This window comes from Anopheles cruzii, chromosome 2 (genome assembly GCF_943734635.1).
Source record: "Anopheles cruzii chromosome 2, idAnoCruzAS_RS32_06, whole genome shotgun sequence".
Taxonomy (NCBI): domain Eukaryota; kingdom Metazoa; phylum Arthropoda; class Insecta; order Diptera; family Culicidae; genus Anopheles; species Anopheles cruzii.
The window spans coordinates 7,821,364-7,848,329 of NC_069144.1; the positions used below are offsets into that span (position 1 = coordinate 7,821,364).

General features: G+C 49.4%; 1 protein-coding gene and 1 pseudogene across 1 annotated transcript; both read right to left on the reverse strand.

Moving 5' to 3' along the window:
- On the reverse strand, positions 1-698 carry LOC128277371 (uncharacterized; annotated as a pseudogene).
- Positions 699-4,297: 3,599 nt separating this feature from the next.
- On the reverse strand, positions 4,298-26,613 carry LOC128268242 (SOX domain-containing protein dichaete-like). Its single transcript, XM_053005281.1, has 5 exons — positions 26,381-26,613; positions 26,162-26,310; positions 13,519-13,713; positions 13,369-13,451; positions 4,298-4,951 (listed from the first exon to the last, which is right to left on the reverse strand). The coding sequence occupies exons 1-5, from the start codon at positions 26,611-26,613 to the stop codon at positions 4,298-4,300; spliced, it is 1,314 nt and encodes a 437-aa protein (XP_052861241.1).
- Between the last annotated feature and the right edge of the window lie 353 nt (positions 26,614-26,966).

A 26,966-nucleotide genomic window follows, 5' to 3' on the forward strand; every position in this document is an offset into this window, starting at 1 on the left:
TTACATCCACCAGCACTTCTCGAAGGTGGCCAACGGGGACGAATTTCTTGCGCTCAGCTGCAACGAGGTGATCGATGTGATTGGACGGGATGAGCTGAACATGAAGAGTGTATCTTTGAGGCATCGATGCGCTGGGTCAAACACGCTCAGGACAAGCGCTCCGTTCACCTGCCGCTGATACTGAGCAACATCCGGCTGCCACTGCTGTCCCCCCAGTTTCTGGCGGTCAATGTCGCGACGGAGGAACTGATTAAAACTTCTCACAAATGTCGCGATCTGACCGGACGAAAGACCCAGCGCGGTCGCTAGGCGTTGGTTGCGGGGAACGGTCGACCGAAGGACGGCACCGGCACACAAACGCTGAAGGCCATCCGCTTGTTCGTCGAGACCCCCTTCAGGTGTGGCCGCTGTAGAAGTACAGCGATGTACCGAGGATGGTGTGAATCAGCAGAAAATTGGTAACGTCTCGCTTTGGGAGCAGCCTACGGAAGTTTTGCAAAAAATACATCATGATCTTGGGTGGTGCTGTTTGGCGGAAAGCAAATTGTTGTCCGTCGAAACCGTACCTGATTGCATTCGATGGATTCATAACGTTGACCATAGCTGACCATACCCTTTAGCGGAAAGTAGTAGTACAGAATATTTTCCTTTGTTAGTGGCTGCTGACATAAGCCGCACACATTTGGTAGGTTTAGCATCGGTCATCTTGAAGCTCGCGCAGTGTACGAAGGCAATTTAATCGAAAAGCCGATTCCGATCGCTGCACAAACTATAGTCGCACACGAAAAACACTAGATCCGGTTGTGTAATATTACGCACATTTACAAGCGGTGGATCTAATTTTAATTTAAACTTAAATTAATTCCCGCTGTTGATCCACAAAGGAAGTATGAACTTTGTTTTGAATGATCCGTTAAATATCGTTGTGAGTGTTAAATCTGTTTTGATCTTAGTTAATAAATTCTGTTGGATTATTTACTGCTTCGTCTAAATTTACCACAGGATCGATTGAAAGTAATACATTCTCCAGGTGTTCCGTCTTGAATGCTGCAATTGATAGCATTTACTTCGTTATTTTTTGTCGATTACAGAATAAGAGTTAGATTTTTAGAAAAGAAGATTAAGAAAATAATGTGTCACAAATCATTGTTAACGACGTCATTGTTTGTGAATATTAGATTGGTACTTTAACTTAGCCAATTAAGTTCAATTTATCAATACTGTTCTGGTTATACTGTTCACTTACGTTGTTGCCTAATGCAATAACCGCTGAGCGGTCTTATCCTGCACCAGAGACAATGTTAATCTCTGTTGCTCTCTGTAACCATACTGAATTATAAAGGGTATTTTAAGCCATACAATTGTATTCTTGGTATTGTATTTCTTGGTTGTATATTTTAATCATGTTCATAATCTCGAATCGCCTGTGTGTGAGAACATTCGTATAATTAAACTTTCATCATTAAACATTCAACTCATGTTAAATTTCAACTCAACCATCTTCTTTTTTTTATTCGCCAAAAAAGAAACCCCCAAAAGTATGCACAAAAGGCATCATCTGAGGGACGTGTGAGTCTCAAGTGGCATCAAGTGGTCTCGCAACGCCTAGTGTTTTGTAAAACCCCGAAACCCTTGCTACTATTTTGTTTGGCACACAAAAAAGGAAGAAAGAAACGGCGCTCCGGCTGTCGACGGAGCGCCTCAAACCGAAAGCTGCAATTCCGGATGCAAAGTAGTGTCTTACAAAATCGAATTCTATTAAGTCAAGGGGATTAAAATAAATCACGATCAATTCGCACTGGGCGGCGGCAGTCACACGCGTGGTTGGCTGCGTAAACGAAGATTCCGGTCCTCTTCTTTGTGTATCCTTGGGCTGGCTCTTTTCACTCTCGGCCACGCTTACATGTGTGCGTGCCGACTTAATCCGCTGCTCATTCTTATGCTTCTCCTTTTTTCCGGGCTCTCCGCCGGCGCCCCATTCCGGGGGACACAATCGGCCACGGTCGGTCTTTGTCACTTTGTCTAACCGCAGGAGCGCCCCAAAAACGGACCCCGAATGTGTCTTTGTGTTGCCGGTTTCGTCACCACGATAGACGACCACACGAGGAGGACTCGGCCGCAGAGCATCGCACCGCCCTGTCGTTTTACTGTCCCCATTTTCCATCTCAATTTTCCGCTGCAAGCCGACGATGGGTGGGTGCGCCATAAAAAGGGAATAATAGAGAATAATGTCCATTATTCGAAAACAAATGGCTTCGCTGTGTTATTCTGATAACAAAAACATTGTCCTCGCCCCGGCCGGAGCGAAGGTGCGACTTCTGGCTGCCGAAGGACGACTCTCGGCACTCTCTGTCGTCGTCGTTCTGCGTCGGTCCTGGAACGTGCCCCTGGTGGTGCTTTTCTGCAAGCCAACATTTATTCAGATTTTATTGCCGAGCCACCGCGCCAGTGCGCCTTCGCCAGAACCGGCCGGTACCTTTTCGGGTACGTTGCGCTAATTCCCGGCGCGACCAGAGGCACCATGGCTTCGGTTCTTCGATGAGAAGGTGGTGAGCAATTTCCACCGGGAGTCGGACGGAACTACGGAATTTGGATCTTTCGCAGCGCACGGACGCGGATCAACTCGCGTGCGGTGGTCCGACATAACAGGAAGAAATCATTGTTAGCCAATCAACGGTCCCTTCTTTTGGGTGCAAAAGATCGCGAAAACTATTCCGGCGTTGCCAGGCCCTGCCCACACGCGATTGGGAATCGGGTCCTTCAGAATACTGAGTGGACGACGTCAAAGGATTGAGCGCTTCTTTCACCAACAGCCGATTGTGCAGATTCCGATTCGATTCCGATGGACCGTTCGAAAGATGACTTCCTGTTCGGCGACCCCCCCACCAAACTGGAGCGGCGTATGTCTAATCCGTACTCCAAGCCGCATCTTTGGGGGAAGGAATTATTTAAATTTAGCACGCTGCTAAATTTGCTGCGTGCCTAATGAACGAGCGTTTCTTTTGTGCGCGCGAAGTTGGGCCAGATTTGCATTCGACGCGGCCGAATTGGCTGTGACCGTTTCGTGAAGGAACGCGTTTTTCCTTTGGCGAACACGGCCGACATTGCGCGTTGATTTTCGTATGAATTTGCGGTCATTAGGCACAATCGGTATCGGCGAGTCGGCGTGTGAGCTAATTCGATTGAAGAATTTCCATTTCGCCACCAGTTTGGGGGACCTATTTGGGTGGAAGCGATCGATGCGCCGTCGGTGGGAAGGTGCTTAGGCTTAGAATGGGACTGTGAAGGAAAAATGAAGGGAACTTATGGGCTTAAACATTAATTTTTTTCCGATTTTCGATACCAATTTGAATTTTCTAACGACTTCGAGCTCAACTTCAAATTCGATATTTTCCACTGTAACGCCATCTCGTGGTGAGTGACGTTACGGGCTGCCATCTCGTGGCGAGAACCGAAACCAAATTGTACGAAACGGAAGCAAAAACACACAACGTTGTATGGAATTCCAGCCGCCCGGCGGCTAGCCGCTGACGATTCAAGCTTTTTAAAATGGCCGTTGGTTTAAAATGACCGTTGGCTTTATTCAACTTATACTACTTATTCAACAATCACTTGTTGGTATGATAATTACAATAAAAAGCGTGATTGTTTGGTTCAATTTGTGTAATTTATCATTTTAATATTTGTTCACTTTATTCTTGAAACTATTTCATTGTGTTTGTATAATATTCATTATTTATTTAATTTAATATCATTCCTTTCTTTTCTCGCTCGGTTTCTCTCTCTCTCTCTTGCTCCACATCTTCGTGCTATCGTTACATCGTTCTGCCTGTCTTTTGGGCATCCCAGAGGATGCCCCCCAATGAATCTCGCTCCGATGAAGGTTGGTGTGTATATTTAATGAATGGAGAAAGTTCTATTACATGTGCTGTCCTGGCTGCTAGTGCCACTTCATGAAGTTCTTCCCTGTCCTGCGTCGCTCGTTGTTCATTATGTTATAGATTTTTAAAATGCCTTCTTCGGCCTTCGTACGCTAACCGCTAACTGCCGACGATCTGATACCCTATTGAGCCTCTGCGGGGGGTGCGCGCGAAATAACGAAACCGTTTCTCAATAAACACGCGAAAACTAATCGAATTTTATTCCAAAAAACAATCCGACAACCTCGTTTCGTTTCGTATACTGCGTCGTAGAAGAGAGAGTGTAAGGTACGGAAAACGGATCCTAATTCTGCCACGTCAACGACTCATTGCACACATCTTTAGTAGTCGCGGTCGACCATCAGCTCGGAGTTGGGTCAAAAGATGACCGTTAGCGGGCGGCGGTAGTCACCGGGCGAGGAGCTACCGGTCCCCGAAGTTCCGCCGCCGCCGCCACCACCAGCGCCACCGCTTCCGCTGGCCGCTTGACTGGCGGCCGCCGCTGCCGCCGCCGCCGAGTACTGATGGTAGAGACCGCTGGCACCGCCGGCGCCAAGCAGACTTCCGCCGTAGCTGTGGCTGTGCAGAGGGGACCCTTCCAGGGAGTCCACCAGCTGGGGCTTAATGTCGGCCGTCACGTCCCCAAGTTGGGGCGTCGACTCTCGCTCGTCCAGGACACTTCCGCTGCCACTTCCGTTCAGCTGGTGTTGATGGTGCATCCCGTGGTGGGAGTGTTGTTGATGCTGTTGCTGTTGTTGCTGTTGCTGCTGTTGGTGTTGCTGCTGCTGCTGCTGCTGGGTGCCGTAGATCTTGGAGATGTCGAACGCGTAGTTGGCCGCCGCCTGCGCCCGGTCCTGGTACATCTTGGAGTCGAAGTACGCCTTCGTCAGGACGGAGGTGGGATCCAGATACGCGCTGTACGGGTTGGCCTGTGACTTTGACGTATCGTAGAGAGCTCCGGCCGCCGTGTTGAGATAGGCGCTCCGGTCCAGGGCGAACTTGGACACATCCATCTGCGAAGAGAGCGATGACTGATGAAACACAATGAGGATTTCGAGGCAAGTAGATGGAACAAGCAAGTTTGCATAAACGATTCTCCATCTAATGGCGATCCCATCGACACCCCTTGAGAAGACGATCCCCGGAGCTCGAGTCGAAGATGTCTTCGGAATCTTTTAATCCCCCTGGCCGGCCATAAAACTAGCCATTCAAAGATGCTAAGCCGTGAAAAGGTGGCAAGCAATTTCCGGACGACAAAGCCTCCATCGAGGGGTCAATCCTTGTGTGTCGGGCGTCATAAACCGGTGGACCTGCCTTTAATCCGCCACAAATCATATTCCAGGTGCGCGTGATCAATTTCAAACACCGGCCGTCGGTCACCTCTTCTTCTTTCCGAAGCATAAAAACCCGCTGGCGATGGGAGAGCCTCGATCGTCTTGCCGGCTCTGTCTTTATTCCGTCCATCCCAAGACAATTGTTTCATAGTGAGGCGAAGCGGTGAGCATAAACACACAAGGAGGTGTCTCGATCCCGATGTATCCAGAATGGCGTAGAGTTTACGGTGGCGAAATCCATAAAAATGTAAACGAATAAAACAGCCTAGAAGCGTTTGCTTCACTCGATCGGCGTCGATCGCTTCAAATAAACTGTCTCTCGCTCCAGGCAGCGACAGATCTTGACGGGCGAGTGAAGAAGAACTCCGCAAGAAGAGTACCGGCTAAGCTCCGATCGGTAGCCCCTAACGTTTCTTACGCATTTGTAGAACTCAAATTAGTCGTTATCTCACATTTTTGTAAACGCCTAAAAGTATGCAGCATTTGCTGAAGGCGAGAAATGTATTGGGATTCCCGATGATCTCTTGTGATTGGTGACTTCCGATCGCATAAACGATCGGTAAAGCAAGCAGAAGACCCACCTCAAGGGGTTCCGCCATGCCGCATGGGCGCATTCTTCGTTTCGCCACCAATCAACCGCGCGCGCAAGTGTGAAGCGCGCGCGACGGGGGTTCCCGCCTGACGCATCAGGCATTGCAACACCTCGTGACTCGGAACGCGGCGGGAACGCCCCCCTCCGAACCCACCACTTGAACGGGGCCAGGGAGCCGCCAGTGGGGCCGCCATAAAAACAAAACCCTCACGATGCAAATCGAAATGAAAAATTCGATAATCCCCCAAAACAAGAAGCTAAAATATGATCGCCCGGCAGATTGGAAGCGCTTCCTCACGCTGTGCCGTCCGATTGCGCGGGCCGCTGCGGCTGCTGCTGTATTAATATTCAAATTAGTTCCTCCAAAACGATTCTCCGACGCGCTGTTTGGCACGGATGCTTATCTGGCAGGCCCCATCTCACGCCAGTGCCCGGGAATCCGGCACCATAATCGAAATCCGGGCTCGGGCGGATAAAGTCTCGACGGCCGGCCGACTGCTAATCCCGCCACAGGATACTGACGGCCACAGCTCAGCACGCGCTGCCCGAACCTGCGAGCCTTAATGCGAAATTATTGATCATAGACTCATTATTTTGCATGAGAATAGGCCGCCTGTTTGGGGCGCTCGCAGATCGGAACTTGGCATTGGCGTGTTAAGGCCCATTTTAGAGTGGTGGCTGGCGTTCTAGTTTGGCAACATGACAACAAAGATTTAGCATACCGCCTTCTTTATATCTTTTGAATTCTTGGAATTCTTGACTTCTTAAAGGTTCAACAATGGCCACAAAGTGTTGCTGGCGAAGTGGTTAGGTAACAGGGCATTTTCAAGGCCCTGTAACACGATCGTACATTGTAACCGTCGGTGGCAATTATACGACACAAATCTCCTGCACCTCTAATGTTGCTTCATCAATCGCCAGCCTCGGAGCCACGAAGCCGATTAGGCGCATCATTTGTCACGCGCGAATAGAGATGTCAGATCGCTTGTCGCATCTTGCCTCACGCCTACGCGGGGGCACCCTCCCTGCCTCGATCCGACGATCAACGAGAGGATCAACATCAAATCATACTTTTCAATCCAATCCGATCGAAGGCCGCCGAAGTGGAATTGCATCGCAAATGCTTGGGGTCGGGAGAGAGCTGATCACGCACACACAGACCCGCCGTCGGGCAATAGGAGTTGCAGCAGCGAACTGCAAGGAGAACTGCAACACCCCACGTTGGGCGGTGGACCAGCCCCCCCACCAAAGTTATGAATTTAAATAACAAGAAAATAATAAATAACTTCAAATAAATAACCCGTAATGAATGGGAGGTAGGCCCCACAGCTTTATTGTTGTGCTCGCTGTTATTGCTATTATTATTACCCGTTTTCTTTCCTTTTTTTGTGGTGTGACTCGATTATTTTCAACACCTCGCAAACGCGAACGACGCGAGACGCTCGTTAAGACACCATTGTTTGAGTGTCATCTTTCGTCAGAGGTGTGTTCCTTCTTTCGTCGGCCTTTTTGGGGGTCGTTTTTGGCCCCTTCGGCCGGCCGGGGCACTGTGGCACTACCGCACCACTCTTGTTCCTCCACCGCCGGTTCATGTTCTCTCTCTCTCTCTCGGTTGCTCTCTTTGGCGGGATGCACTTCCATCGACTTTTGTCGACATTCCGAAGCAAATCGCCGAGCCAAACCAATGTCGTTGGGCCATTTAGCCTCCTTTGATCGTCGGGGCTTTTTCTGTCATTCGCGGTGTCTCTCTCCTTTTCTCCTCGATTGGGCTTCTCTTTCTTCCCTGCGGGGATTCTACTCTACTTTAAGGGTTAATGTTTCAGTTCAAAGATTTATTTATTGTTGAGCAAACTTATTTATCGTACTTAACTCATAACTCTTTTTCGTAATTATTTATGCATTCACTCTTTAAGAAAAACATTTTTTAACCAATTTTCTCAGTCAGAGAAGGCAGAAAAGAAACGCCACTGTTCGATCCGATCCTGATTCGAGCGTGTGGGCCGCGTACCCAATTTAAATGCATGAAACAACGCATTCCATTGTGCATTTCTGCGTGCAACGCAGATGCTACGCTTTTACTCACTTCTGACGTTGCCTATCCGAGGTTGCGTTGAGAAGCTGTGCGACTGTTTTACGTGGGGACCTCCTTTTCACGCGCCTAATGGACTATAATTGGCGGGCTTTCGGAAGGTTCAGCCCGTTTCACGACCCGGTCCTTCCGGTTGGCCGGCCGGCCGGCCCATTCAATCGGAAATGCAACCATCACCTTCAATTAGGCGCGTTGCGTTGATTTTCGCACATTGCAACCTGCAACACCCCAAGCGGAGACGTTCCCACAGTCCAAAGAATGTGTACGTGTTTGCAAGGAACCGTCACGACCTTGCTCCTGCGGTGCCTGAAGTGAAATCTCAGACTCGCACGATGGGCGACGACTTCGAGGCCTCCGGGCGGTTTGTGACTCCGGCACCCGGGAGGATCCTCTATTGGGAGAGGTGTTTTTCTTAAATTATACACCTTATCTAGCGCCCTCCCAGCAGCAAGGAGACCTATAATCAAAGCAAAACAACCGCGTCACTTCTAGAAGGGTCCACAGGGTGACAAAGTTCCACGGGGGGGGGTCGGTTTCTTTGTGTGGGAATTGTTTGTAAAAAACACCGCCCGAAGGCGCCAAACATCTTCTCGGGGTGGCAAATCTTTGGATAATGTAAAGTAAATAAATATTGTGTCGCCACGTTTCGCCCTCGTGACTTTGGAAGCCCCGTTTCTTTGCGCGAAATTTGACATTAAATCCAATCTTCAAAGTGGCCACTTTTTGGGGATGAAATTTTAACTTTAATTTTGAAACTTTCACTCGGCATTGTTTGCATTCATGCACTGTTAACCTTTCCAACCAAAGATTAGCGTGACATTTGCAACTTCTCTTCGGTTCGGTTCTTCGGTCTCCCGCACAGGAGGAAAAGTTTTGCCCCGTGCGAAATCCTCTCACGGACCTCAGCCGGTTGCCTCGGGGCGCCGCTACGCAGCTAACCTTTGAACCTTTGGGCGCGAAGTGTCGAAAAAACGGTAGCCAAAACGTGGCGGGGCTGAGGGGTTCCGCCCTCGGAACCGCACACAACACGATGGCCACCGAGAGGCCTTTAATAGAGAAACCCAGGGGGACGGGGGAAAAAGACCAGACGGACCGAGGCCGTCCGCGAAGGGCTATGATTAGGTCGGGAACAAATTGTTGTGTTGTGTGTGTATCTGGTGGAAAGAAAAGACTGTGTACGTCCGCACACACAAAACATCGCCGGGGTTGCCGGGGGCCGCACATAATGATACGGTTCCGGAGAACAATGTGTTAAAAACATAATTATATCCCTCCTCGCAGCCAGAGGCTCGCAGGAGCTGACGCCCCAAAATCTGGGCCCCCCGTCAGAGGTCAGATGGGCTCTCGATGATGATGTTGGCGATGATGATGCGCCGCAACCTGCTGCAACCGAGGGCCCCCGTTTCGGGACGACCGCCGCCGCCAGGTGATGAAGCGTTAATGGTATGTTATTAAAAGAAATGATGCGATAAATGTGATATTTTCCACTGTTTTTTCACGGTCGTGGCCCATAATCATTGTAATCGGCGGTCACGATGCGATGCAGCATCACTGATCGTTTGTTTGCTTTGCCCCGGAGACACGAAAGGACATTCCTTGCCGCGGATCGATCGATCCGGGCGTATCAATCGAGGACACGGGATTCTCCCCGGCAGATTTCTCAGACTCTGCCGTTCTCGATTTGGTCTGACTGACTGACAGGGCACCGTAATTGGCACCGGAGAATGCAGAATCGACGGCGTGAAAATGTATTCGCGCAGACATCATTAATCGATTCACTTTCCACCCCGTTCCGGTCGGGGGGACCGTTCGATGAATCGATTTGCGTGGAGCGATGGACTTGCGGTTGGCTATCTGACACGGATGACGGAATCGATAAGCAAATGACGGGCGAGTTCCAGTGAAAGTGAAAACTGCGCCCTTTAATGCTGAATAGGGCAACTAACGAGCCAACGTACTGAAGCAACGTTACTTTTAAAACTCGCTGCTGTCAATTTCGAAATGTGGCCGACGAACCAACAATAATATTAGCTTTCGGTGCGTACGGTGCTATGAATTATGATTATTTTCGATTTGATAATTTTCAAACCCTTTTGATGGTCCCGAAAGAAAGCCTGCGCCCTACTTTCAATTGCACCCAGATTTCCAACCCAAATAATGGCGCAACCGGTCAATAAGTACACGGAAGGTGCTCGTCATCTCATCGGTGGCCCTTCCGGGAATCCGTCGTATTTACCCTAAAATTCCCTTCACGGTCCGCCACCGCCTTGCTGAAGAGCCTCTTTGTCACATGTTTAGTTTTTCACCGGCACCGGTCGAATTTCCACGCTTCGAATCGGGACATTTGCCGACACTTCTTTTTATTTAGTTGCGTTTTGTGGGGCGCGCACACGGGCACTGTCATCTAACCAAACACCGGAAAGTGTCGCCCGGACACCGGAGTGAAAAGAATCGCATAACAAAACAGGACGCCCTCTTCCGCGACCGGGTTGCACCAACCGAAAAAGGGTGGCCGAGGAGGGTTTGGCGACTTCCTTTTGTCAAGGACCGCGCGGCGTAGCTCGTGTGTGTGTGTAATTACCGCGCACGCAAATGGTGTCCGGAGAAGTGTTTGCTTTTCTAACAATTCAGATTGTTTAGATTTTGTCAGCGACACCCCCCGCGAGCGAAGGAAAACAGAGGTTCCGTTCGATTGACGGCCGCCGTCGGGATGTGTTTGTTTTCGCCTTCAATTTGCGTTCCACTTTTTTATGGCCTGGCTGGGGTCGCCGATTGAGAGTCGGCGATCCGAGACCGTGAGAAAGCTCGAGAAGCGCGGCTAACGGCGTTGTTCTAGAATTTTGCTGCCGTTTTTCGTCTTAAGGCAAAGCTCCAATAAGTAATCGTCGAACGTCGTTTCTCAGCATTGGATGATGATCCGTAATCAGGTACCGGTTCCGGGGCTCGGGTAATCGGTTTGGAGCTCGGACTCGGATCAGCGCAAAACGATTGATTTCACAAGGATTCGATAAGGGGCTGAAGATGAAGATGTTACGCGCCTGGTAACGCTACCAGCCACTCGACATTACTGTGGAGCGCGGAAGCGACGGAAATCGGTGGAAAATCCATAGCAAATGGAGCGGAAAATGGTGCGGATCCTCGTTTCGAGATCGAGCCGCGGTAAACCGATCGCCCGACCGACTGATGAGCGATGATGATGAATGAGGTGAGTTGTAGAGTTTCTTCGGGGAGGAGCCGATTCTTCGGAGTCAGAAGGAAATTAAAAACTGAATCAGCCCGGGCAGCTGTGAAAATTAAGTTCTCAGCAACTCAGAGGACGTGAGAAAATATGTAGCGCATTCCACAGCATAGACAGCCCATAAGCCAGCCAGACGGGGTAAAAGCTAATCAAGTCTGCGCCGTCCGCTGAAAGATCAATTGTCGATGAAACAATCCGTACTCCCGATCATTAGTAAGCGTCCCGAATAATGTAACTAAACCTTATGGAACTCACCAAGCAAAATATTAGCTGACATGATAAGACAGCTGTTATCTAAAATGAGGAAAAAAATCCATAAAGTAATCATCTTTCAACCGAAATCTGTAAAGCGATCCACTTAAACGATCAATCAATTGGTGTAGCAAACAAATCACCGTTTACGGATCGGCTCTTCGTCGGGCCTAAAACAATTATCCCATCACAACCGCGTTAAGACACACACACACACCGTTTAAGACCGTCCAGGGCCGCGATCGATCGGATTCGAGTCGTCAAATCGATCCCCGAGAACCCCGGGATCGAAGCTCGGGAGCGATAATTCCTATAATTTGATCGGTCTTCGGTGGAAACCGTCGAATTATCACTTAAAACTCCACCGCAAGGGAAGCAGGAAAGACAGGCAAGGGACTGTAAAGCCCTCGCATCCTCATCCATCCAGCCAGCCCACCGATTAACCCGTCCCGGGGCGTGAAAGTGGCGTGCCGAGCTCTCCGAGCCGGGGGAACCCAAAGTGTTAAATCATCAAATTAATCTTGTAATCATTTTAAACACAGCCGAACGGAGGCGGAGAACCGACGGGTCCGAAAGACAACTTCATCAGCCGGGCTAAGCTAAGCCGGGCTGCCTCCAAGTACTTTGGTCCAAGCTTCTGGTCCCCGGTAGGTATCGTTTTCGGTACTCGATGTCGGCTCAGCCGCCTTTCCCAGCCAAGATCCTCCCGGAACGAACGAACATGACGGAGTGAAAACCCGTTTCTCTTCGACTATTGCCTCGCCAGTTCCGTCTCGGTCTAGAAGTCCGAGGTGCCCAGCGAAAGGTGGGCTCGGCCCCTTTAGTTTCGGGGAACGAACGAACGGAGCGAAAAAACAGTGAGAAGAAATCTTAATCATAATCGGCTCCAATTATAGATGATTTCACAGTCAAAATGTTTCTCCAGCAACCCGGCGGCCCCGGGCCGGGCTGCGCTTCTTCCCCTACCGATTCTTATCGATCGTCAGAAGTCAGGAGTCCCGGCTCCCGGCTGGCTCCTGTACGCAGCTTCCCGGACTTCACGGAATGCCCGGACAATAGAGCGCGTGTGTACGTGACCAAGTGTGGCGCAAAATGGCCTACGACTCGAAACGGGAGCGTGCAATTAAGTTAATTAACTTGCGCACGGTGAAATGGCGTCAGCTGACGGCTGTCGGGAAGTCCCAAGAAAACGATTTACCAAACTCCCACGAAATCACAACCCGGAGACCTGGGACCTCGGAGAGCCACAGCGAGAGAAAGAGGGCCCATTTCCTCTTCAGGAACCAACCTTCACGGAAGACCATCACCATGACAAACAACTAATCAAGTGAGTGACAAATTCCCCAATCAAGACCGGGCCGGCTACCGGGCATCCCTGGGCGGGTCTGGACGATGACGACGGTGACGCCACAACGACCAGTGTAATAACCCAGTGTTGTGTCAAGAGTTTGGTTGCGCTGCGGTTTGGCTACCGCGCGATTTTGGCCAACATTACCCTTGAGTATGTTTGCTGGACGCTGTTGGTCCACTAGGGCGTAATTATCAACTTGAGATGGGACACAGGTGAGCAGATCTTCGGAGAAGGATTGAAGTGTACTGCCAAGCACTCTGTTTGTCTCCCGGTAATGATCGATCGCTCGGCGCAACAATAGGACACCGGAAGGTGAAGATGACTCGTCGAGCGTTTTGTTTCCAACGCAAGTTCCAACCCGCGAGCGCACGAGATGAGATAATTGGTACACTCATCCTCCGATTGGGTGCTCCTGCTGGGGCTCAAGGATAAAATAATCGACCCACAAAGGGGCACACAACACACACGGCACAATGGACGCCCATAAATAACGCTCATCTCGGTCTCTGTTTTATTAAGCGCCCGGGAGCGACGGGATTGAAAGACGTTACTACGAGGTTTTAATGCACCCCCTCCCTCTGCGGGGTCTTACCTGAGTCGTGGGAGGACTGGCTTGTGACAGATGACTTCCTAAGTGGTACGGTGCGCCCGGTGCGAAGTAGCTTGGCGTGATTCCTGCCGAAGATGAAGACATTGTTAACAGTGGCGAGCAGACATTAGCTTGCCGGAGACAGTTGCTTACCGGCTCGCAGCGCATCGACCGGAACGGATGGGTACGTCATCGGGTAGGGGTAACCGTCGCGGCGAATCGGTTTCGGTTTCCGGCGCGGCCGATACTTGTAGTCCGGGTGCTCCTTCATGTGCATCGCCCGCAGGCGTTTGGCTTCGTCGATGAACGGGCGCTTCTCGTCCTCGGTGAGCAGCTTCCATTCGGCACCTGATCGGACCAAGAGAGAGAGAGAGAACGATGGAGAGTAATAATTATTAACATTTCTTGTTGTTTTATGAACCCTTTGTTGCTATTGCTACTTTCTTCCTAATCCCGATGCGGATCTTAGCCGCGTCCGTCGAGTAGATCGATGTTTTTTTTAACTCATTGAAGCGAAGCTGATGTTTCATAATTTGCTGAAACTTACAAAACTCTCTTAGCCGCGTCTGAGAGGAACATGCTCAGATTGATTTTTAGGGCCCGTTTTAGGCAATTGTAAGGAGGGACAATGGAGGAGCCGCTACAACAACGAGCTGTACGTAATGTACGATGACCTCATTGTCGTGCAGCGTGTACGCCTCACCAGGCTCCGGTAGGTTGGTTATGTAATTAGAATGGCGGACGACGAACCAGCTCGTAAAGTCCTCTTAGGCCGGCCGAAAAAAGGATTTTTATTATGCTTGAATGCGGCTATTACACATAAAATGTTAAATGTAATCAAAACACATGCACAGAAAACAAAAACGTTTTGAAAACTGCGCTGATTCTTCCTAGAACGAAATATGTCCGCCTATGTCATACAAACTCCAAATAGTGCACCGGAATCATCAGAAGTTAGTACGACGTTACAGTGCACTCGCTGGCCGAAACTGAATTGTATAACACACGCTGTACGCGCACGAGAGATAGCGAGGTCATCTGGAACGGTGTCGATTGGCAAAAGGTTATCAAACGTCTTTTCAAATGGCGTAGCCTTGAAGAAGCCATTCGAATCGCTAGCTTTGAGATGTATATGATCAGTTGCGATCAGTATGACTTTGTGCTTCTCAGTGATCGAACGTACCAGAGCCACCAGCAGAGCTAAACCGTCGTCACAGATAACCGAACCCTGTTGTATTTGAGCTCTTTGACTATCAAGTCCACGAACTGGGACCTCGCCAAATACTGGTGTCAATGGATCTCCATCGCAGACAACGAAGGACGATTCGAGCGGAATGTTTGCTGGTGTTGGTGTTATTCTATTGTTTTTGCCCCGTAAAAAGCATATCTTCAAGGCGACATCTTGTATGCATATACAACAGCTACCATTACTCCAGCACAGAGTACCGAATCGAGAACATCCCAATGAATTTCTGCACACACATGCTCTACCAAGGAAGTGCAACCTTTCCGTGGGATGAACAGCACTTGATGCTGAATAGATTCCATGACTTTTTGCCTTACAAGAACCGGCACCGGCCCAATGTGAAACTTTTAATGAAAATTAATTGTGCCGCTCTTAATTGTCAAGATGTCTTTGCTTCAAACGACACGAGGAAAGTGTTTATCGAAAGAGCCATCCGCTTCCTGAGACAATATAATCTCGATGGGCTCTCGTATGAATGGTCGAACCCACCCCAAGAATCAAAACAGGATTACGCTACGTTGATTGAAGAAACGAAGCAAGCCTTCAAGAGTGCCGGACAAAACAAGTGGACAGTTTCAGTTGATGTTCCCGGGCGAAAGGATTTGATTGATCGTGCGTTCGACCAACAGCGCATCTGCGGGTTAGTAGCAGTGATAGTGTGACGTTCATTCCCGCATCAATCAGAAGTAATTTTTTTTTTCAAATTCGTCAGAGCCGCTGATTTTGTTATCCTCTGGGTAGATCGATATTTTTTGAATCGTGATAACACGGACATCCGGAGTCCGCTGTACCGACGACGCGTCGAAACAGGTGCTCTTCAGTTCTACAACGTCAAGGACGCGACACAAAACTGGATTAACAACGGGTGTACGAGGGATAAAATTCTACTGAAAGTGTCTTTTAATGGCATGAAGTACGCATTGGACGACGCAAGTGATCACGGCGTTAATGCCATTGCCGATCATTGTGCGTTTCCGGAGCCCATGGAGTACAACAAAATATGCTCCCTGCTACAGGAAGCGGGCTGGACGGTCGAATGGGACGAGCAAAGTAAGGCATCATTTGCGTATCGCGGTGAAGAGTGGATCGGTTATGAGAGTGAAGTTTCTCTCGAGGAGAAGGTAAATTTCGTGGACGGTGAGGGTTTGGGAGGGTTAGTGGTCAACTCAGTAGACGATGATGATTACAAGGGTGTCTGCGGAAAGATGTACCCTTTGCTGAGGGCTCTTTCGAAGGCTTACAAACCAACCTGGTCGACCGACGGCGATCCATTTGACTTTGCCATCTTCCGTACTACTAAGCGTCCGAGATGAATGGGAGTTTAGCTTTATTACGAAAGCGTAGACTAATTAAGGTCCATATGTAAAGAGGTCTCTGTTCGTGTATTGTTGTGAAGACCACCAACTTGGAGCCTTAGGCAGGAGCGTTTACAAAGCGAATATAATAAGACGTTATTGCTCCATTCTTATTTATAGTCAGAATGCTGATTCCGCGGCTCACACATACCAACGAACTCTATTCCAGCGATAACGTGTGCTTTACTTTTGATTACCGTTGTTTGGTCCAAAATTTGAGATGCTCCATCCTTGTCGCCAGCATGTTATGGATCGATGCTTTATCATTCAAAAAAAAAATCTTTCGGTTGCTCGTCTCCGTCATATTGTGTTGTTGCTCTTGCATCTTGAGTTTTTATCGGGTTCTTCTTGCTTTGCTTTCGATTCAATTTCCCCCTGTTGATCGTTTTCAAGAAAAACCCGATTTCACATTCGGTTTCTTTTGAACTTTTTGCTACATGGACGATTAGTCAAACTTGCTAGCTGATAACGTGTTCCGAAAACAAGACATTCTTATGGCCAGCCGGACGATTTTTGGCACCTTCATTATCATGTTACCCGTGGTGGCCATGAGGTTTTACATATAACCCGATGTGTTAGTTGATTGTAAGGTCCGCCATCTGGTTTAGGTCGCAGGTTGATAGCAGGTCCCCTTTATATTGCTGGATAGAATTCGTGGCTTGCGCTGGCCTTGGTCTTTGCATAAGTACTACTTACTTACTTATCCGGCTACAACCGTCGAGCGGTCTTTGCCTGCATTAAGGAAACTTTCCACCGCTCGCGGTCGAGAGCCTTCGTCCACCACATATCAATACCGGCCGATATCGCGTCCCGGTCGACGCAATCTCTCCATCTCACACGGGGCCTACCACGCCCCCCTCTGTCCCTCCGGACGGCCTAAGTGGACTTTACGGGCTGGTTCGTCGTCCGCCATTCTCATAACATGACCAGCCCACCGGAGCCTGGCGAGACGCACACGCTGCACGACCGTGAGGTCGTCGTACATTGCGTACAGCTCGCTGTTGTAGCGGCTCCTCCATTGTCCCTCCTCACATACGGGGCCAAATATCAATCTGAGCATCTTCCTCTCGGACGTGGCTAAGAGGGTTTCGTCAGTTTTCGATAGTGTCCATGTCTCAGATGCGTATGTGAGTACTGGGATTATGAAGGTTCTGTATAATCCCAGCTTCGACCGTCGCGACACGAGATGTGAGCGAAATAGTTTCCTCAGACTATAGTATGACCTGTTGGCTGCTAACACCCTGGCGCGAATCTCCTCAGTTATGTCGTTATTGGTGTTAACCTTTGACCCTAGATAGGTGAAGCTCGGGACGACCTCGAACTTTCGGTCACCTATTAGTACGTCACCCCCACGTATGCTCGCCGATGTTGTTGGTGGGGCTGCTGACGGTGGCGCCATCATAAACTTGGTCTTACTTTCATTTATCTGCAGGCCGAGATTCTCCGCCGCATGCTCAATCCCTGTGTAGGCTTGAACTACATCGGAGAGCCGTCGACCTATGATGTCTATGTCATCAGCATAGGCCAGGATCTGGCTGGACTTGAAGTAGATTGTCCCTGAGGTCTCTACTCCCGAGTCCCGGATGGCTCGCTCCAGCACGATGTTGAAAAGGATGCAGGCTAGGCCGTCCCCTTGGCGCAATCCCTTGGTGGTAGCAAAGGGATTGGAGAGCTTTCCATCCACCTTCACCTGGCTTGTGACGTTGGTCATGGTCATTCTAACAAGTCTGGTAAGTTTGGCCGGTATTCCGAAACTAGTCATGGTCTCGTACAATTTTACTCGGGCTATGCTATCGTATGCGGCCTTGAAATCGATGAAGAGGTGATATGTGTTCTGTCTGTACTCAATCATCTTTTCCAAGATCTGCCGCATGGTGAAGATCTGATCAGTGGTAGACTTTCCTCTTCTGAATCCTCCCTGATAGTTACCAACTATCTCATCAGCGTATGGGACTAGTCGTTCCTGCAGAACGAGGGAGAAAATCTTATAGGCGGTATTGAGCACCGTTATACCCCTATAGTTGCTGCAAACTAGTCTGTCTCCCTTTTTGTGTATGGGATAGATGATGCCAAGATTCCATTCACAAGGCATCGATTCGCTATCCCACACCGCAGCTATGATTTGATGAATCTCGTGCTCTACTCTCTCCCCTCCATGTTTTATGAGCTCGGCTACAATCCCGTCGGTGCCTGGTGCTTTGTTGTTCTTCAGTCGACAAATGGCCCTTCGGGTCTCCTCTATGCTTGGTGGCAGGAGCAAATTTGTATCCACCAGTGGAGCTTCTGGTTGCTCAGTAAATTGGTCGTTGAGTAATTCATCAAAATGCTGGGCCCATCGCGAGAGGACCTCTGGCTGGTTACTGATCAGATTTCCAACCTTGTCGCGGCAGCAGGTGACCTTAGGTATGGAGTTGTTTCGGTGACCTGCTACCGCTTTGTAAAATTGTCTTGTGGGTCCGTATCGCACTCTGTTTTCTTCAAGTTCACGTATTTTGTTATCTTCCCACAATCGCTTCTTTTTCTTATGAACTTGCTTCTCTGTTCTCCTGAGCTTCTTGTATTCCCTTACGCTGTCCCGCGTCCTGCGCCTGCCTATCATTGCTCTGTACGCAATGTTCTTTTGTTCCGTTCTTTGCATAAGTAACACAGCCAAAAGTGCGCAAATATTAACTCATATGATAAGTATTAAAAAATCTGTACGAAGAACGACCGGATAGTGGTTCCGTTTATAAAGGCGCTCGATACGAAATCAATGCTTGCCATCAAGAAGTACATGCTCGAACGGATTGATTGTCCTGTTTAAATCTTAACGGGGTTCGGTTCTTATCGCCCCTCAAACCCAGGGTAGCTAGAGGTTGGTAAATTGGAAAAACATCCCCCGACCGAATAGATAATCACAAAGCACACAAATTATCCAACCAAACAAATATCGATACGCCAGCCCGCCCCGTTCCGTGTTAGTCGATTGATTTTGCATTAATTTCGTAAACAACGAAGGTAAACATTGTTTAGCTATAATTTGAAACCCAACCCGTTGCAACCCAACCCGTTGCAACCCGCTTCCCGGTCGACGCTTTTTCCCCGTTTCAGGCCGAAAGGATTCGCCCGGGAGCCGAGCCCATCACCATCATCGTCAACGAATCACTCCATTGTTTGCGAACCCCCTCCGGACGACGGACGGGACTCCGGACTCTCCGGAGGGGACTGACGGGCCGGAAATTGCACTCCACCACCAACCGACCGGGAGGCCGGGATAAGCACGATTACACGTCCCGCTCAACAGAGAGGCCAAACTACAAATATTTGCTCACATCCTTAGCAACAATGACGCTGCGTTGCATTGTGTGCGCCGCCGTGTCCCGCGTCGATCGGCCGACGTGTGTGTGTGTGTCCTCTCGTGGTAGGACACACGCCGCCCCCGCCGGCCGATGGCCAACGGAACAATACACACAACCGATCGGTAAGGAAAATGCATCGCCCGGCAGCATTTTTCACACTGCACCGGCTCGACGGGGCTTTGTTGCTCTGTTGACCTTCCCGGGCCGGGTTGACCCTTGGCTCCCGGGCTGTTGTGGAATTTTGCTCCTGTCGGGCCGGCCGGCCCCATTGTAGGCGGACCCATTCCGGTTGCCGATTGCCGGTGATTGTGCGGAACTTTTCCGCACATTTTCCCGAGATAGGCTTTCATCGCCCAGGGGCCCGGGGAAAAACGGACTTGCAATCCCAAAACGGCAAGTGGTTAACAGTGCATCCCGTGTGTGTGGGTGCTTTAGCACGATCACTGGTCCTGGGGGTTGTGATCGAAAACGGTACGGTTGAATAAATTAATGATTTATTCACAACGTGTGCGCCGGAAAGTTTGTAACGTGAAATTTTAATGCCCGAGTTTTGTGTGAGCCACATGACCGGGCTTAGGCAATGGGCATCCTGGCACCATTGTGTGCTGTATGTTAGAGCAACAGAAAGTGCATCGGAGCGTTAGTTGGGTTCGTTAGGTGAACTTTTTTTTGGCCATTCCGATCAATCCGTTTGGGCTCGCTACGGTTGTCAAAGAAATGTTGATTGGCGAACAAATAAATTCGTACTGGCTTAGGTTAAGTTAATAAGCCATCACATTTTCGAAGTATAAAGAACTTTAACATGGAAAAACCAAACAAAATAAAACTAAAACTTCCTCATTATTCATGTTCGTACCATTTGCATTAATTTAATTTTTGTTTAAATCGAACGGAAAAGGCCGTATTTATTAAATTTACTTAATAGTTAGCTTAATCTAACTTAACAAGACTGTATTTGTGTAAGATGCATATAACATTCTCTCCATTACTGGATGGCTTTTTCCCGGAGTAGCTTGGCTGTAAGAAGCTCGGATGCATCGGGTGTATCGGATGATGTTGAATTATTGTTGTTGTCATGTTTAGTTTGTTATTTTGTTTTCTGTACCAGATTGCTGAATGCAGATCTTTTAACATGATGTTTAATATTTATGCAAGTTACGCAATATGTTTTCTAGTTCATCAAGGAACTGGAATATTGACATCGAAAGCGTTAATGGGCTCAAAGGGTCTACTTTAAACGAATCGATATAAATATGAGTCAGTCAGTCAGCCATCGTCATGAATCGTTGCCACTTCACAATAGTCTAACCACAAGCACACCTCGAAACAATGTATTTAATTTCAAAAACACTTGAAGCAATTTGTCCCAATTGTGGCCCACAATCGGTTCGGCGTAACCACAAACACACTCGAGGCTGCTCCGTGGCTCTCAAACTAGCTCATCCATTCTAAAAGTCCTCAACAACACACACTTGGAGCGCGCCGATTATGTTGAAATAGTGCCCCGATTGTAGGACTGGCAAACGTATCCCCGTGGGACCGAGTGGCTCTGTTTGGGAGTGATAGGCACGATCACAATTAATTAATACAATCACCCAAACGTGTCGGCGGTGGTGATGCTGAGTGCGTGCTGAGCGTGATTTCGGCTCTTCCGGCCCCAAAACCCGTGATTCGTAGATGGCCCTTGAGCGATGTATCATTCCGTTGCTTTCGTCTCCTTGAGCGGCTGTTCGCTCGCTCGAGTGCCACACCACAAAGGGACCAGAAGTTTCCACCTGAAGGGCGCACTTGCTTCCCGGCCCAAGACACTCGCACACGAAGCCATGAAATGGGAGTTTTCCTCCGCCGGCCTGTCGGGCGGCCGGGGTTCCGAAATCCATCCCACAAACCCGTCACAACCGGATATGTAGGAGTAATCTCGGACGTCCGCCCGTGTGTCCGTTTCCCCTAATTTCCCCCCTTCTCACAGACACACACGCTCAGGTGCCCATTGTCTTCGGGGACAGTCAGTAAAGGACACCGAGATGTGGCCCAAGATCCAGGACCAAGATGGGGAATGACGCACAATGAGGGCAACACATGTTTCACATGAGCAAAGGAGAGAGAGCCAGCAACAAATCGTACGATGCCCGCCCGGTTGCCCGGTTGGCAACGACTCCGGAAGTGCAGGATGGTTCCCGGAAAACAATGGCCGCTTTTCCGGCTCGCTTACCATCACCAGTGGCAGCGATTCCGATTCCGAACGTTCAGCTCGCAGTCCGGAGGATGCCGGATTGTTGGCAGGCTTCGCTGAACCCAGAAGCACAGGGTGGTGGTGGGTGGGTTCGGTGGCGCACATTCCGGTTCTGCTCTCGGGCGCTGAACAATGGCACTGCACGGCACAATCGGCACAGAACAACATTGTGCACTCACGTACATTATGCTTGAATAATGTTTTAAAATCTGGATGGAGCAACGGAATGTTCTCCCTGGGAAGGTCTATCCCGGGGGCCGGTCCGTTTTTTGTGAGTGTAGAGCGCTACAGTACGAGGCCGGAACGGAGTGCAGTCAATCATGGGAAGTGGCCGATTTTTGCGGAACACACGAGAGCACCAAAAATTCGGTTATTCGGATATTTCAACTGCGTTGCGGCGATCACCTGTGTCGCGGGGATAGCTTTCAAATGGCAGACTGTTAACTGGAAGAGAGACTATGCCGATCATCCATTGTTTATTCACGGTTTTAGGTTGCTGTACAAACAACCATTCTGGTGCTTCATAGACTCATCGGCACATGGAATAAGCCATAACTTCTGAGCCATCATAATATTCAAAACGTTTTATGAACAAAGGTTCATCAATCTCAGTTTAGGAGCTTGGATTTAATATCCAATGAGTTATTGTACGTATAGGATGACTCTAAGTAATCCTTTACTAAGTCGCAATTGAGTCGAAATAGTGATAAAACGGTATCCTTAAAGTTATTAAACAGAAGAGAATAAAACAAAATCCCAAAATAGTCACCTAAGATTGGCTAAACATAAATCCATTATTTTTGGGTAATAATAATGGATCACTTTTTAATAATGGGTCACTGTAATAATGGATCACTTTTTAGCTAACCTTATATAAACGTTCCATAATTTTCTTATTATTTTTCTGCCGTTAAAGTCAGTCAGGACAGGCTTTTGAACCAGTTATTGAGGTAAATGAATTCCCCCTGAATGTAGTTAAAAGCTTTATTTCAAAACTCTCTAATCGTGTCGTGGTACCTTTCCTTTACTAATACTAGGTGTGTGCGTTGAGAAACGAACTTTTAAAAAGATGGCTGTACCTGCCGATTGGGACTTCCCAGTTTAGCGGTCCATTCATCATTATTGACATCAGGTAATGGATTTCAGGTCGAAAAAAAAAATATTTCGTTTTGCAACCCATCTTTGAAAGGGTTAAACTATGTCAACTTTTATGCCTGAAAATGAAGTTTTGCGGGGATTATTATTTTTCTGCCCCTGTTGAAGAAAACTACTTCGGAATCGCACCAAATGCTTGTCGAGACTTGTATTTGGAAGATTGCAGTGCTTTAAGTGGTTTAAAAAATTCCAAAATGGCGATTTTGACTTTACAAAAAAAGCGTCGAAGGACTCCAAAAAACGGACTTTTTGATGGGACAGAAAGGTGTGGTGTTTCACAAGCTCCTAAAACCTGATGGAAACGTTAATGGTCAATTTGACCTTCGAATAAAATAGAAATTTGCATAAAAAACTTATAAACATTTTTTTGTGTGTTAAAAAAGTTCGTTTCTCAACGCACACACCTAGTAAAGCAACGTCATTACAACGAACACCCCACCGATGGGTTCATAGAAGCGCACCAGACACACCCGCATCAGATAAGACCAGTTTCCCGCCTAGCCCGCCCTGCGCATTATCCTCCCTGAGCGGTCCACACACACGCGGCACGTAGCTGAAAACCCGGCGCAACCGTCGATTGTCGGATCCCACGGCGACCGGCGGCGCCATATTGCACGGTCGGTTGATTTGCGCCACGTCATCAAACACCGATTGGGAAATCTGCGTGTGACATGTTGCCAAACATCCGACCGAAGTGAGAGTCCGCGCCCTTGTCCTTGTCTGTGTGGTAGGGTGAATCTCCGCCGAGGGCCGTCGACGGTGACGAGACGAGATAATAAATTCAAACTCAAGTAATCCAAATTATCATATTTCCCGGGCTGTTTCGGGATTCCTTTCCACCGGTTGCGGTGGCCAAGGAGACGGCCGTCGGCGGCCGCCGAACGGCGCACACGGCCACGTGACTCAGATTAACCCTCTTCTCAACACATCATTTCATCGAAAAGCGGTTTTAATTGAATGATAATATAAATTGAATTCGCCACCCCGGCACACGGCCCGGTCCGGTATCGGCGTTCGGCGGCGTCCTGGACCCCACCGCGGGTTCGGAAGGATTGAATTGCAGGCTCGGGCAGCTCGCTTTAAATTTGTAAATTGACCTACACACGGGCCAAACGGGATGACAGCCAAACGAAACATGACGTTTGCGGCGGAAAGTCACGTGCCGTGCTGTCACTCCTTCCGGTGGCCCCGGATTGTGTCGCCGTAATCCATTGTGGGCTGCTTCTTCGTCGCCTGCACTTTTCTAAATTGAAGTGAAAACCCTGCCGGCAGCATTGTGGCTCTTGGCGGCGGCGGCGGCGGCAGTGGCTTGGAAAAACCCGGTGAAATCAAACCTGAGTGCCATTTCCACTCGGGTCACCACGCACACGCATGTTGCGCTTTTAGGAGATGATTGTTTTTTGCTTTCTTCGTCCAACGGCCAACCGGGGCAGCAACAGATCGCCTCGGATCGTGGACACAGTGTCTCGGGACCTCGGTGCGCGAGTTGGGAAATAATTACTCAAATGGAGAGGCAACCGTCTGCCCTTTGTGCCACTTGTCGCTGGCGCAGAACAATCGCAGAGTTCGGAGGAAATTGAAAACTTGCGACAGAACGCTTCCTCCGTTCCGCCTTCGAGCGGCTTGCGTAACGCGGTGGAAAACCCGTTTCCGGTTCGTTGGCGGTTAACTGATATTCTTTCAAACGATAAAAAAGAGGTAAGGAACTATCCTTTGGTAGCAGGAACTCAAATCCTTCCTTGATTTAGAGTAGTCGTCATCCCGAGAAGACTTTTCCTTGGGACGGAAGGAACAAAGTCAACAAATAAAAATTACGCACACAGAATCTGGTCCAACAATCGGGGCTCCCGAATGCCAAGTGTAAAATACATTCAAAAACCTTCAAAATCAATCGCTTTACGTTGAATTACTCCACATATTTCATCGTGCGATCGATCGATTGCAATCACATTACATCGCGCGAGCATAATGCTCGGACGGAGAGACACCCGAAATTGAAATTTACCCTCAATCCGGGCACAATAGAGGCACCATTTTTGCAACACAAACCGCCGCCGAAAGCGGCCTCCCATTTGACACATTCGAGCCCTTTTCTTTTGTCGGCTCCAAGCGGCCTCGACATAAATCCTTCAGCACGCCGGGACTCTATTTGCATAGCGGCACGGCACTCACGGTTGTTGGATGGCCGACGCCGACAAAGGACTGAGCAAATACCGCGGGCCCGGGCCTGTCCCGAAAACTGCGCGACTTTTCATTGCGTGCCAACGATTTCTGCCAACCAAAAAAAAAAACAGTGAAACATTGGCCGTTAGTTACAACTCACCTCCCGAATTGTCCACAGCTCGACCGAACAGAGGGCCAACCAAAAAGTGCCACAACATGACGAAGTTGTGCTGTCCACCCCTTCGGATGCCGAGACCGAAGGTTGCGTTTGTGGTGACGTTGTTTAGAAACGACGACATGTGACATGTGACAGTGGATCGGATAAGAGTCCGGGTTTCCTGTTTGTGCCGACCAGCTAGCCAGCCCGCCCCGGTATTGGATTGGGCGCATTGTTTGCCACAAACATTTCGCAATCACCGGTCCATGGTTGGTTCCCTGGGTTTTTCCGGGTTTTTTCCCGGGTCTTTTGCCTGCTCGGAGCCAGGAATTTAATAAACTCCTTCCGTGCCGCCCCGTGCCGAAGGAGATGAATTTCCCCGAGTTTCCCGAGGTGCCCTGGAACCTGTCCGGTGCGGAATTGGATGAATGAAGCCATAATCGGTAATTGAGTGGCCATTCTTCGTGGAAAAGAAAGGACGGCCCACCCGCTAGCCCTGTTCCCATTGTATGATGGACATGCTCGTCGGTCGGTGGTGCCAGGAGCACCCTCCTGGATCGAGCTAATAAAGGGCGCATTAGGTTTGGTGGTTTCTTGGAGCTGCGTTTTTATGACACCAAACCAATCGAAGCGAATCATCGGCCACCGACGAAGGAGCCGACGGAGCTGGCACTTGTTGACACCTTAGGCGCATCCTCCTGCGTCGAAGTCCTCGAGAGGGGAACGGTAAGACAAATCACTCACTCGAGTACCTCGAGGCACAACCACATATTAGCACCCTCCAAGTCGGGAATAAATATCATTTTAACGACAGCAACTCCCGTTTCGATGGTGTGAGTGTGAGGTTCCCAATTTAAAGCTCCCAAACCGACGGACCAAGACCAAGAATATCGGATGCTTATCGCTATCCCTTTCTCTGTTGGTGACACTTCCGAACCGTCATCACAGTCCACGGGGCCCTCGACTCGGCACAAATCGCACACAAAAGAGTCGGGAAAAGAGTCGGCGGAAGAATAAAGATGGATGAGGCTGCGCCGATATTTTCCCCGGAAAAACGCACGGGGAGGAAAATCGATTTTCGCATCGCATCGACTGGAGTGGCAAACAAACACAGGCAGAACGGCAATCGATTGCGTCCGAGGGACTTACCGAGCCGCTTGGAGATCTCCGAGTTGTGCATCTTCGGATTGTCTTGGGCAATTTTCCGTCGCTGCAGCCGAGACCACACCATGAACGCGTTCATTGGCCGCTTGATGTGCTCCTCGGTCGGCTTCTTGAGCATCGCCTGGCTGAGCAGTCTGCGGACGAGAAGGACGTTGGACGTTGAATTAAGGGAACCTGACACACCTGGCCTACGAGCCTACGTACCCGTTGGTGGCCGCACCGTTCAGCAGCCCACCGACGCTCTGGTGCAGGTTGGTGGTCTGGGAGTTGTGCAGGGCGGACACGGACGAGGCATGCAAATTCTGCGAGTGCAGCCCGAGCGAGTTCAGGGCGGCGTGCGATGATTGATTCGCCAGGCCCTGCGACGTCGGGATGGACAGCGAGTGCGGGCCAAGGGATAATCCCGGTATCGATAGCGACGGTATCCGATCCATCATTTTTGTGGGCGCTCGGCGCGGTTGTTATGCCGATGCCGATCCGATGTTCCGCCTGACCTGCCGAAAGTCCTTGGGAACCGGCGCAATGGGTGGCCTGCTGCAAAGAAGCAAAGGATAGAGAGAGTTAGGTTCAATGTAATGTTGGATGGAGCAACATAGTCCGAGACACTTTTCCTCCCGGTTGGCTTCCTGAAGGAATTCGCGCAGGAACAAGTTCTTGACGGCGGATTAAGGTGCAAAAAATGGCGAATGCTGTCGGGACGGGAAAACAGTCTGCTAAATAGGCAGCACCGCTACCTCACGGTAGCCAGTGTTCTGATCGCTAAAAGGATTCGTTCCAGGCTTTATGTTTA

Coding starts and splice junctions, on each gene's coding strand:
- LOC128268242 (XM_053005281.1), bottom strand. CDS start 26,613: ATGATGGATCGGATACCGTCGCTATCGATACCGGGATTATCCCTTGGC. Junction 26,311..26,380: donor AACGGTGCGGCCACCAACGG/GTACGTAGGCTC, acceptor TCTCGTCCGCAG/ACTGCTCAGCCAGGCGATGC. Junction 13,714..26,161: donor GGAGATCTCCAAGCGGCTCG/GTAAGTCCCTCG, acceptor TGGTCCGATCAG/GTGCCGAATGGAAGCTGCTC.